Here is a 12760-nt window from a genome sequence, read left to right as displayed (position 1 = left end):
AGAGCTTGAGTTCCAGAGTTTTAGTGTATTTACAAAAGTCCACAACTCCAGCTGGAGGCCCCATTGTTCAGTGCTTGCCCTCTCCCACCCCTTGGGACAGCTCAGCTCACTCTGTGCTTGCCCAGGCAGGGGGCAGATCGGGGCCCGGTTTCTATTAGTGTAACACAGCTGGGACAAAGATTGCCTGCCTACTGTGAAAAAAGGCGCAAGGGCCAACCAGGGGCCCCTAACAGCCTTGCTGGCTTCTCCAGACCTCAGATGGCCACAAACACCAGCTTGGGCCCCCTGGCACACTCAGCCTCTCACGAAAACACATACACATACCACAAGCCTGTCTCACGTGCGCGCAGACACACACACATCTCTCATGAAAACACATACCCCACGCTTCTCACATACACACCTCATGTCTGTCTCACATGCGCGCACACACGAGCACGCACACGCACGGACCCCCAGCAGTGCTTAGGCAGCTCAGAAAAGCTATGTACACAGACAGAGTAGCACCAGGTAAGTGGCTGCCAGCTCATGCTTGCCCCTCCTCCAAGACCCTGCGGGGAAAAGGGTCCGGCGGGCGTCTTGCACCGTCCTGTCCTTTGCGGCTGCAGGTGCAGGAAGCAGCAGTCCTCAGGGCAGGCCCCTCCCAGGAGGCGGGGCCTCATCGGGAAAGGTGGGGGGTGGGCTCCAGGGAGCTGGGGCCGCAGAGCGCCTCCTCGATGTCCTCCAGGCAGCCGAGCAGGTCCATGTCGCGGAGCACGCGGCCCAGTAGCTGCAGCGTGGCCTCGCGCCGTGGCGTGCGCCGCCGCCAGGCCGCCAGCATGCTGTAGTGCGCCTCGCGCAGGCAGCGCCCGTTCTGCAGCTCCAGCCGCTCGATCTCATGCTCGCTCAGCCCCAGCCGCCGCATGAACTCCTTCCAGCGCGACGGGGGCACGCCGTCCACCACTGCATACAGCGTTGCGGGGTCGGCTGGGTCTGCTGCTGGGAAGCGGGCCGTGAGCGCAGAGCAGCAGGGGACGCCCGCCCCGGCCCGCCGTTGTCCCCGCCCCCGGCACGCGCTATCCAGGACCCCGGCCCACCTGCTTCCAGCCCCTCATTCCTTTGGGGGAACTCACCTTCTGGGCGCTGCGTGTGGGCACCCTCCCACTTCTGAAGGGGGGCGTGGATGGGGGTGGAGGCTGGAGCCGTGGGGAGGATGGGGCCAGCCCCCTGGTAGGGTGGTGCCAGCTCCCTGGGGGCCGATACATCGCTGAAGTTAGGCCAGCCACTAGGGTTGAAGGCGGGACTCGGGGTGAAACTGGAGCTGGGGATGGGGCTGAAGCCGGTGGTGGGGCTGAAGCTTGGGGCTGAGGCCAGGGACTCCGGCTCCCCCTGAAAGTGAAGGCACAGCGTTCGCTTCTGAGAGGAGAAAGTCCCAGCCCTCTTTATTGTGGATGGGGGTGGGACTGGAGGAAGTTAGAGGTGCCCAAGGGTGCCAAGGCCGATTCCAGGTGATTTCGGTTATTAGGTGACTGTAATGGGCAGTCAGGGAAGATTGGGGGTAGGTCCTTGGTTTCATCTTACCTCTTTTATAGGTGTTGATTTCCCACAAACTGAGAAAAAAGAAACAAAGTGTCACAACTCTCACTTCCTCTTTCAGCCCTGGCGCCCATACTGGGGCTGGCCATGGGGACTTGTGGTGACATGCTTGAGGGCCAAAGTGGCCCCAGGGATGAGAGAATCAGTGATGCAGTATGACCTCTCATGAGCCATCAGGGCCACCTCCTGCCTGCGTAGTCCTCCGCAGCCAACTAGGAGACACTCATTTCCCACCCTGCCTGGCCATCTCACCCAACATCCTCCCAAATTCCGCAGCCCCCTTTCCCCCTCAAAGGCCCCACTCACTAATAGAGTGGAGCTTGGGCTTCCACCGTGGGTAGCGGCACATTAAACCAATGAAGACGAAGGATAAAAGGCAAAGACCAAAGAAGATGACCAGGGGCAATAGCACTGTGGTGCCTGGAGACAAAGTAGATTGTGGTCAGAGGAGAGGGGCAGGGGGAGGTAGCAGGGCTGGCTGGCTGCAGAGGGCAGGTACACAAGGGTATGAGTCTATTTCTCCTCACCTGAGTCCTGAGGGACCTTCACAGTATCAGTTGGCGGTAGGCACAACTTCATGCACTCTGTGTTTTTCTTGCAGCTAAAAGAAAAGAGGGCACAGGTGGATAGGGCTCTCCGTAATTGGAACACAGGAAAAAACAGACTGTTGGAAATTCTTTGCTTTACAAATATTTTAGTTATCTCTTGATATAATGGAAATTGAACCTATCTTGGGAACTGCTGCAGAGGAATGAAACAAGCACAGAATCATTCATTTAATTTTAGAACTGGAGTTACTCTTGAAGAAAGAAGCTGGGTAGAAAAAAAAGTTAAAAGCAGTCAGGGGTAGGGTATAAATTCCAGTCTGTTCACTGGCCAGCAGTGTGACTCCAAGCAAGTCATTTAACCAGTAAGCCTCAGTTTCCTCATCAGTAAAATAGGGTCCTATCCACCTATCAGGATTGAGATGGAAACGAGCACTGTACCTGACATAGAGTATGTGGCCAATAAATGGTAGCTGTCATTGAACTGTATTTATCAAAGAGAGGTCGAAGAGCTTTTTCTTGACCTTAACACTGCTAGTGACAAATCCCTCACTTTGAGGGGTCACATGAGCATGTGCAAAATTTAAAACTACATATTGCTAGAGGCAGCTCACTTCTTTACAAGTGAGTGTGCAAGAACAGCATCTCTGAAGGAGACCTGGACAGAGGGACTGAAGAGGAAATACCCTACTGCATCAAACTTGAGCTGCCCTTGGTAGTAAGGGGCACCATTATTTACATACTACACAGGCACAGCTTCCCTTGTTGGAAGCTGTCACTGTCAGTGGATTGAGGAGAATACATAGGGGTCCTAAGAGGAATTTGAGAAGGTGAGTTCTCAGCAGGAATCTAAAAGCAGGAAGAGGCACTCTGGCCCACTCACACGTTCATGGTAAGAACGACATGGAATGGGTATAAAAGCTCTTTCAAGAAAAGAAGAAACTTGGAAAAACAAATAGTTTCATGTCAGGCACTCTGTGGCTTTTTTGAGGGGCAGGGGAGTTCTTACAACTTTGCCAAGTGGATGTCATTATTCTTACTTTAGAGGAAAGAAAACTAAGGCTCAAAAGTGTTAAGTAACTTGCCCAAGGTTGCACAGCCGGTAAGTGGCTAAGCTAAGATTTCAACCCAGGTCAACTCAACTTTAGAGCTATCAAGGGTTTCCTCTTTACAAGTGAGCATGCAAAACAGCTTCTGTGGACCCAGGAGTGAGGCCTGGACAAAGGGACTGGGGAGGAAATACTGTACCGCATCACTCACAATGCCAGTGGTAATAAGGGGCACCATTATTTACACACTGCACATACACATACACACATACACAGCCACCAATTAAACCACAATGCCTCACCAATTATTCAAAGATGCAGTCTAATTTCAGAGATGTGCAAGTATGTGTCTAAAAATCAATGAACTCTAGTAGACCCTGTCAGCCAAGAATCTGAATGTCTAAGATCTGTAAGCCCTTGGGGTGGGTATGAGCCTCTTTCCCCAAAGACTTCTTCAGATTTGAGGTACAAGTTGGGGGAAGGGGAAAGACTGGTGCCTTGATGTGAAGCGCCTCCCACTCAAACAGCCAGTAGGAGCCAGAGCGCCCTGGAGTGTCTCATAGCCTGGCTGGTAGCTCTCACACAAAGCCAGCCATCCCACCCCAGCCACCTGATCCCATGCCCAGCAGTGACACATACTCACTTGACACAGGAGACACACTCATTCTCCCTCAGAAAGAAGCCTGCATGGCAAGTGCAAACGGTGTTCTGTTTCTCCTGGCCTGTGGGGAGATGCACCACAGCTAAAGCAGGCCCGCCCTGCACACTGAGTCCCAGAGGGAGAGCTAGGAGGGGCAGGGGACAGATGGCCAGCATGAAGGTGGTCCCACAAACTTGGGGTGGGAGGGAAAGGAGGAGCTGCCTCCCGGGCCAGGGGTACAAAAAAGCTGAGACCCTTTCCCCGAGATAGGGCTCAGCTGCAGGGTGGGGAGCACGGTGCTCACAGGAGATGTGCACAGTGCCATTGAGGCAGAGGCTGCAGTTCAGGCACTGGAAAAGACTCTCACTCCGGTAATTCCGGTACTGGTTCTTCCTGCAGCCGCACACGGTGTCCCGGTCTACTGTGCAAGAGGAAATCTCCACCTGCTTCATTTCTGGAGAGGGGAGGCAATGGGGTGTGAGTCCCCTCCCTACCATGGGGCTTGTGTCTTTGTGACACATGCTTATGCACTCACATGTGCACAGGCATTCCTGCCACAGCCCCAGCACAGATTTGTTTAGCCTCGCAGGTGGACAGGCACACACATCACTCTGAACACCCACTGCTCCATTGTGTTTCCAGCCCTGGCCCCTCCAGAGATTCACCTTTCCGGCATTTGGAGCAGCTGAGGCACTGCCGAAGGTAGTTCTCTGAAGCAGTAAAGGTGCCATTTTCACACTCCCTGCAGTCCGTGTCCAGCCCCAGACCGGGACAGTCATTGTACAGGTAGGTCCCTGTGATTGGTTGTCAGGGTCAGCCCGCAGCCGAGCGCTCAAGGAAGAGCTTGAGCTAGCAAGACTGCCAGGGCCACCTCCCTAAGTCTCTAGGAGAGGGACAGAGGGAGAAAACCCCAGCCCAGGAGAGGCAGCAGAGTTAGGAGGCTCAGAGGTCAGGTGCCCCTGATTCTAAAACATCTGGGAAAAGCATGTGAAGAAGCAGGGCCCCATTTGGAGGATGTCCACTGTTACCACTTTCTCCTACCTTTGTGGCACTTGGTACAGCAAATGGAGTTATTTTGCGGGTGGCTATATTTTCCCTGGGGACACAGACTATCTCTTCTTTCCCGGTCCCCTCGGTTAGGGACAAGTCCAGTAACCCCTGAGGAATATATTTCCACCAACAGAGCCAGGAGCACCTGGGGAAGAATCAGACAGAGGACTGCCATCAGAAGAGGGGAGGCAGGAGTCTCACAGGAAGCAAGTCAAAACCTGCCCAGGTCAAGTCCTTCTTCCGTGGGATGTTCTCCCCCTGCCACAGCCACCCACGCTCCAAGTTCTTCCTCTAAGCCTAGACAGTTGGCACTGGGTGACCTAGTATTTAATTCTCTGGCTGTCCTGTGTGCTCATTTTTGTCCCTCCAGCTTACGGCCCGTAGATCTCAGGTCCTGGCTGTATTTTATCCTAATTTCCCCATAACAACTAATAGCGCTGGACACAGGCAGATGTGCAAGGATTATTTTTTTATTGGAACAGGCAGGTTACCTCAATGATGGCCCTTCCTCCGCAAGCAGCCCTAAAGACTGGGGAGTTTCTCCATCTGCGTTCACAGTGTGTGCACTCTGTGAGCATTCACAAAGGTGAACAATCAGAATCTGTGCACTTTCGTGTTACATGTGTGGTACCAATAAAGAGGTTTTGCATAAAATCAGGTTGAGTGGAGGTGAGTCATGTTCCTGTGGGCAGCATCCCTGGGGAGTGGGCAGAAGCAAAGGAAGAGTTTATAAACTTGTACCAAAACCTCACTCAGGATCCTGCCCTCAGACTCGGCGCTGTGTTCCCTTCCCCCACTAAGTCTTCACAAACACCCTAGGTTGGCCAGGGCAGATGGAGAGGGGCATAAAAGAGAAATTCCGGGTCAGGAATGGGATAGGTGGGTGACAAAGTTAGGTGGGGACAGGAGCAGGCAAAGGCACATAGGTTGCATTGTGCACAAGTAGAGCTGGCCAGAGGCTGGTGGTCCAGCTCAGCTGACCACCAAGTCAGGAGCCGAGGGTATGCCTGGGAGTCCTGAAGCCCTTTACACACTGGGGAACTCTGGAAGGTGCGTTTGGCAGCCTCAGGTCAAGCCCACAACAACTGTATCACCTGCTCAGTTCTGGCTTCAGAGCCAGGGGACACAAATCTGGGAGTCATCCGTGTGGAGCTCCAACCTAGACTTTACTCTTTGATCTCCCAGCCTCTTTCTGGCTTTCCTGGAGTCTTGATTTTTTTTTCTCTGCTATAAGGGCAACTATATGTAAAGATAACAGGATGTCCTCAGGTATGTTCAACATTGGAAAGCAGCAAATTCATCAGGTCACAGAAACCCCTGCCCTGGACAGGAGGGCCATCTGTCCACAGGGATAGCAGGTCCGGCCACGTCACCACAGGCAGGGGAAGCCACCCACTCGGAAACACAGCAGCAACCTCCAAGGGGCACGCTACCCTACCCAGAGGGCAGCACCCTTCCCTGCTCACACCAGCAGTGTCCTCTCCCCTGAGAACACAACTGGGGCTTCCAGGGCAACAGGAAGCCTTTGGGCTGGTTATGGGAAGCGCTTCCCAATCCTGAAAGCGAGGTTCCTTTCCCCGAAGAAAAGCTCACAGCACCTAAGGTCACTGGCACTTGGAATTCCATCCCGGGGGCTGGGAACAAAGCCAGCCCCACAGAGACAAGAGTCAGGAAGAACTGGGGCTCCAGTTCCAGGACAGCCTTGGGAGGTAAGCTTTGCAGGGGTAGGAGCAGCAGGCGGGGGGTGGGGGTGGGGGGGCACTGGCTCCTGAGGAATAAGCTTCCCTAGAGGGAGGGAGAGAGGTTTTTTCTGGCCAAGAGTTCTCCTCCCTCTCCAGCACTTTGGGGGTTAAATCAGATCCGGGAAAGGGAAATCTTTTCCCAGCAGCTCCGCCCAGTGACTCAGGCCGGAGGGAGGGAGGAGATTTAAGGGAGGGGAGAGGGAACCAGCAGCTTCCTCAGCTCCTCAAGGGTCATGAGTCAGCAGAAAGGCTGAAGGGACCGGCCAGCATTTGGTGCCCCAGCTGATCCCCTCTTCCTGTGGGCCAGTCTCCCCTTCCAGGCCCCTTTTCACACAGAGTCCCTTTTGCTCCCCCTCCTCTTCAAACGAGCCAGGCAATGGACCCCTGTCCCACTTGGCCCACATATTTCAGGAAATGGCTCCCTGTCCCATTCTATCCCAAAGGGAAGTCTCCAGCGACCCCTGGCTTCCTCCCATCAGGTCACGTACCCACCCCTCCCGAGGGCCACTCGGCTCCTTCCCGCCCTCAGCATCCTTCCTTTAGCAGAGGCTCCGCCCTGGCTCCGCCTCCCGGCCCAACCATCCCCTCCAGATAAACTCTTTTCCTAGTTCCCACAGGAGCCCCAACACTCCCCAGTTCCAGAGGGAAGCAAACGAAGGCCGCCCTCCCACTTGGGGTTCACTGCATTCCCACAGCCCGGCTGGTTCTGGCCAGTTAGGTTGGGTTTAGGGGCCTCCCTAGGGTCACCAGACAATCCTTAGGAAATAAGTCCAGTTTTGAGTGTCCACAGCCCCTCCCCCAGCCCATTGGCTGCAGAGGAAAGACTCCAGAGCTATGAACACCCAGTTCCTGGAGTAGGGGAGTGAGAAGGGATGTCAGACAATGAGCACTGTCTCCCAGGTCTGATGGCCCCAGCAGTGCCCAGGGTGGCTCTGAGCCCTGGGAGGCAGGGCCTCAGGTACCCCCCACCCCTGACCAGTTTGGCCCTGGCTGACTAGGGAGCAGGGTCCTTAGCAGATAATCTTACAGCAAAACAACAGAAAGAAGTGAGCTCTGGGCACCCAGAGCCCAGTCAGCCTAAGGCCCGGGAAAGGCAGGAAGCTGGGAGGTGCTGGTGGAGAGACAGTTGAGTAGGTGGCCCAGCACCCCTCCAACTCCCCCACAACTTCCGCCAGGGGAGGCTCTGAAGCATGACTTCCTGTCCCGGGGCTGCAGAGTTGGGCAGAGGCAGGGGAGGCCGACCCTGTGGTCCAACTCTCACACGCCACCTCACAGAACCACTTACTGCTCCCTTCCCCCGCATTAATTCATTCATTCGGCTAAAGCATGTTTGTTACTTTAATGTCAAAGTCTTTGGGGGGATCATGACAGCTTCTCCCTTGTTGAGACCCCACCTTTTCTCCCCTGAAGCTCTCCCTTAAGGCCACTTCCCCACCCAAGCTCATGAACTCTCAGCCCTTGTGAACTTCAATAACATGAATTAACTATAGCTGCTTTTGGCTTTTAATGTAATTATCCTAAGTAGATATGATCCACCCAAAAAGACCGCATAGACAAGATATAATTATCCTGGGTAGATATGATCTCCCCAAACAGACCATAAACTCTAGGAGACCAGAGATCAGAAAGAGTATCTTGGCCAGAGATGGTCTTATCCTCCTGGGTGTTCCTTCCTCTCAGCACCCACAACTGGGGGAGCACAGCAAACATGGACTGATGGGTTCCTCTAACAACTGTCTTCCACTCCAGATGGAGCCAGCGATTCTCAAAGAGGGGAGTAGGGAGTCAGTACCCCCTATAAGAATGTATTTATCTCCAGGAGTGAGTTTTCAAATTACCCGGCTCCCCCACGCACATGCACACATTCACACACACCCTCAGCAGAAACTCTGACAATGTTCCTGTCCTTTTCAGACTCACTGGTGCACACCTATGAACGAAAGGAAGGCAGCTACAAGTTTAAGAAAACTTTTCTCTAGCCGCCGAGATACATATTTCACTTGGCTATTTTCCAGCGCTTGGCATGCCCCGAACTCAATTCACAGATCTTCACCAATCTCCTGGCCTTAGGTAAATGTGACACCAACAACTTCTTGAAACCAATGCCAAGAGCTCTGCCACCCTTCTCTCCTCAAGGCCCCGTCCCTACCCCTGCTGTCATCCCTCTTGTCAGGGCATCTTGCCAGGCTTTCCTCTGCAATCTCCAGTCCCCTCCACATCCATGGGTTGCCTTACACCTGGATTATTACAAATCCCATCCAGCCAATTACCAGCCACCAGCCTCTTTCCTGCTCCAATAGATCCTACGCACTTTCTTATCTGCGTTCAGGCTTCAACTTGCACTCACATGCGCAGGAATCTTCTTCTCCAGGGCCTGACCTCAAACATCATTTCCACAGGCTGCTCCTTCCTGCAATATGTACTTGCAGAGGAACCACTGCTTTTCTGAATACATTCCCAGACACAGGGGGTCCTCAGGAAACCATTCATGAATGAACGAGTGAATGAACCCCTCTACCTGGGACCATGCTCAAGATTCTCTCTTCACCTGCTTCCCACTCCCTCCAGTTTTCTCATCCTCCTTTCTTCTTGTTTCTCAACGTGGCCCTTCCACTCCAGCCAAGGTGCACAGCTTCCTGCCACCACCCCTAACACAAATCCCAACTTTCCATTCCTCTACTCACCCTCAAACCCCTTCTTTCTAGCCACCTGCCAGCCAATGACTTCAAATCTCATCTTCAAATCCACCTTTATATGAGGCTTTCCCTCCCTTGTTCCATCTGACCAATCCCTTGTTCCTTTATTCATTCAACAAACAGGTAAGGAGCACAGTCTATGCACCAGGTCCCATATGGCTGCCAGGGACGCAGAGATGAGCACACTGTTCATGCTCTCTAGAGTTCTCAGTTAGGCCAGTCACTTGTAGGCTCTGCCATCTATTCAGGGCATGTCCAAGGGCATGGACGCTAGGGTTGGGATCTGCTAAACAAGAAAAAGCAGCTGGACGATGCTCACTCCCCTTCCTGGTTCTGCCTCCCAGCCGTGATTCAGGGCACACCATCACAGTGTCTTTGTGGATATTCTCCTCTGGACTGTTCTGAAATCGTTTTTTGCTGTAAGCTCTCTCACCTCCTAGACTCCTAGGCTCTTTGAAAGCAACAAAATCCTGGTAGCTTTATTGCAGTCTCTCTAGTACTCTCCTCCACTCCCCACTCCCTGTCCCAACAGGTGCACACTGTGTGCTCTCTGAGGGTGCTGTCCATTCAATTGGCAGCAATGGAAAAACTCGTGGCCAGCCTTATCCATGCCTTGCATACCCCCTGCTTGCCTCTAGCTCCAGGCTGAGTTTCTGTCCCTTGGCAGACTTGCCTCCACCTGCCTGGGTCAGCTCCAGCCCCCAGCACCCTCATTCATCTGCTCAGGCTACTTGTACATTCTGTTTTCCAAACACAGTAGCCATCAAGTGCTTACCACGAATCCTACCAATACAGAAGCTCACACTTACGGAGTGCCTTCCATGTGCTGTATCCTATTCCTCTACTAGAATGTACCCTCCATGAGGGCAGAGACTGTTCACTTCTGTAATCCCAGCACCTAAAACAGTGTCTAGCACAGAGCAGGCACTTAAATAAATTGAATACTTAACATATACCAATCTACTTAATCTTTAAAATAACAGTATGAGGTAGTGACTATTATATCCATTTTACAGATAAAGAAACTAAGGCATGGAGGAATACCAGAGCCTGCTCAAGTTCAGACAGGAAATATGTGAGAGGGCTGGGATTTGAATTCACAGTCTATCTTACCCCAGAGTGGGAAGGGGGCAGCCTGGGAGAAGGGCAGCCTCAAGCGAAGGGGAGAGATGGGAGGCACCACAGAGACAGGAGGTGACAGAGGAGAGGAATACTGACAGTGTGACAGAGACCAGGGATGGGTGAGGAATTAAGGCCTAGCAATGTGTACTAGAGGGGAGGTAGGGGAGAAATGAGAAAAAAAGATTTCAAAAAGAAGAGTCTGAGGGTCTTAGGAGACTTCTGGGGAGACTGAGAGAAAAAGAATGATTAGGAGACAGCAGGAGGCTGAGGAGAGGAGGTGGGGAGCCGGTGAGGGGTGTGGCAGGGAAGAAAGAAGAAACTGACCAACACGGCTGGAAAATGCACCCCCAGGCCCCCCAGGGTGGGGAAGAGGGGCTCAGAGAATCTGCATGGGACGTGAAGGGGGATCGAGGAGGCACTGACACAAGGATGAGGCACCAGAAAGGGACATTTTCCAGTGACGAAAACAACTTTCTACCAACTTCCCCAAACTGAGCTGTAGAAGAAACCAGGGAATTGTCGCTCAGGGCTGTGGGGGGGGAGCTGAGGCAGGCACAGGACACTGACCACGTGAAGGTGGTTCTACTGCCTAGAGAAGGGCAGCCCGCAGCGGCCACCTGCCTGGAAGCTGAGCCTGAGGCGGAGGGGCAAGAGGCCCGGGGGCCTGGGCCTAGGAGGGCACAGCGGATGCTCTCCCTAGGGTGCCCTGCCCCATCCAGTTTCCACTCCACCCCCAAGTACCCCCTGCTGCACAGCATCCCAAACTGCACGGTGTCCCACCGACCCATCGCCTCTCCTGGACTGTTTCCCCACTTCACTAGCAGGTCGCTCCTGCCTCTGACAGGGTTCGCTCAGCCAGGGCCCTCCAGCAGCCTCACCTCCCCACAGCCCAACACACTCGGGGCCAGCCAGGTGACCAAACGGAGAGAATTCCAGAATTCCGAATCTGCTGGACCCTGAGAGGACTAAACTTCCCTCTTCCACCCCTTCCTTTCCCCTCCAAATCCTCTTCACCCTCCGTGAATGGCGAGACCACATTCCCAGACAGACACCCCCTAGTCTCAGCAAACCTCCTTGGCTGTCAGAGGCAGGGGCTCCCTCCACTCCCTGCCTTCCAAACTTCTCTGCCCCCACGCAGGGTGGGCTCAGGGTGGGCGGATGAATGGGGAAACCCGAATGGCGTGTTTGGAGTTAGGCCACGCAGGCCCGAGGCTGGGCCACCGGGCTGGCAAGAAGGGCCCACCGCTGCCTGGTACGCCCTTTACCCACCGGCCCACTCCACCCTCCGTCCCTGGTCTCACCAGCGGTGGCAGCAGGCCAGGCACGGTGGAGAGGCCCATGTCCGGCCAGCTGTGGCCTCTCACTCCCCCATCGGGGCTCAGGCAGTGGCGGCGGCAGGCACCCCGGCGCAGCGACCGAGTCCGGGATGCACGGGGTTCCGGGGTCCCGAGGGGAGCCGGGGCCCTGGGCAGGGGAGTTGAGGGTTGAGACCGGGGCGGAGTTGAGGTCTGGTTCCAGGGCCGTCAGACCCCGAAGGCCGGAGCCCCGGAGAACTCAGAAAAGTAAAGCAAAGAGGAGCGGGGAGGAGGTGGGAGGGAAGGGAGAGCGGCAGCCCGGCTGTTGCAACAGTGGGACAGGAAGAGCCGGGGGAGGAGGCGGGAGGAGGCGGGAGGCGGAGGAGGGGGCCGTGTTAACCCTGTGGGAGCCCCGGCTGAGGCGGGGGCCTGGATCCCGGCGGCCTCGAGCCCCTGCCCACCAATCTGACCACTCCCAGCCACACTCCCGGGGGCGGCAAGCCCCCCCACCCCCCACATCACCGGGCCTGCCCCGGACGAACAGCAGTAGAAAAGACCCAGGGCTTTGGAGTCGGATTCACCGGGTTCCGGTGCAGAATGCGTCGCTTTTTATGGGGGGCGGGGTTGCGAGGGGGGTCTTGGACAAACAACCTAAACTCTCAGAGCCTGTTTTCCAAACTGCGAACCGGACAGAACCTGCCTCAGAGGTTGTAAGAATTTACCCAGACAGCACAGATAAGTGTGGGACACATGGCAAGTACTCAGTGCTCCCTAGTGACCCTTCCTTTCTCCCAGAGTCCTCCGCGGACACCTTCATCTCCTGCATTCTCGGGAATGCCCCCCTCCAACCCAACGTCAGAGTAAATGTTGACTCTGGTTTTCTGCTCTGACTGGGGCCGTGACACCCTTCACTCAATCTGGTTCAGTCTCCATCTGCCTGAGGCCAGACAGCTCTGCCACCAATTGTAGGGCTTCAGGCAGGAGCTCCGGGGAACTCCTGTTCCTCATTTAGAGAAGGAGTATAATGATGCTTGGCTCACTTACCT

The 12760-nt window shown here is 54.7% G+C and overlaps 1 protein-coding gene across 3 annotated transcripts; it reads right to left on the bottom strand.

Moving 5' to 3' along the window:
- Positions 1 to 5: 5 nt before the first annotated feature.
- Positions 6 to 12143, bottom strand: TNFRSF1A (TNF receptor superfamily member 1A). Of its 3 annotated transcripts, none has more exons than XM_017645904.3 (10): positions 11721 to 12141; positions 4851 to 5004; positions 4475 to 4603; positions 4177 to 4263; positions 3813 to 3891; positions 2103 to 2176; positions 1882 to 1995; positions 1561 to 1589; positions 1113 to 1368; positions 6 to 975 (listed from the first exon to the last, which is right to left on the bottom strand). In XM_017645904.3, exons 1-10 carry the CDS (start codon positions 11757 to 11759, stop codon positions 659 to 661), a joined length of 1278 nt encoding a protein of 425 aa, XP_017501393.1. In that variant the 5' UTR covers positions 11760 to 12141; the 3' UTR covers positions 6 to 658. The 3 variants fall into 3 exon arrangements, with proteins under 3 accessions (XP_017501393.1, XP_017501392.1, XP_036864934.1); XM_017645903.3 differs by having other exon boundaries at positions 4114 to 4263; positions 11721 to 12076; XM_037009039.2 differs by lacking the exon at positions 1882 to 1995 and having other exon boundaries at positions 4114 to 4263; positions 11721 to 12143.
- Positions 12144 to 12760: the final 617 nt, after the last annotated feature.

The sequence above is a fragment of the Manis javanica genome, chromosome 15, assembly GCF_040802235.1.
Source record: "Manis javanica isolate MJ-LG chromosome 15, MJ_LKY, whole genome shotgun sequence".
Lineage (NCBI taxonomy): Eukaryota > Metazoa > Chordata > Mammalia > Pholidota > Manidae > Manis > Manis javanica.
Note: the sequence above shows the minus strand (reverse complement) of the source record. Positions and strands in the feature narration are given on the sequence as shown.

What these genes read in the sequence shown, in the direction of transcription:
- TNFRSF1A (XM_017645903.3), bottom strand. Translation starts at nt 11,759, where the DNA reads ATGGGCCTCTCCACCGTGCCTGGCCTGCTGCCACCGCTG. An exon ending in GAAGGTCCCTCAGGACTCAG is followed by an intron (nt 1,996 to 2,102) that starts GTGAGGAGAAAT and finishes CTTTGTCTCCAG; the next exon opens with GCACCACAGTGCTATTGCCC. An exon ending in CCACACGCAGCGCCCAGAAG is followed by an intron (nt 976 to 1,112) that starts GTGAGTTCCCCC and finishes GCTTCCCAGCAG; the next exon opens with CAGACCCAGCCGACCCCGCA.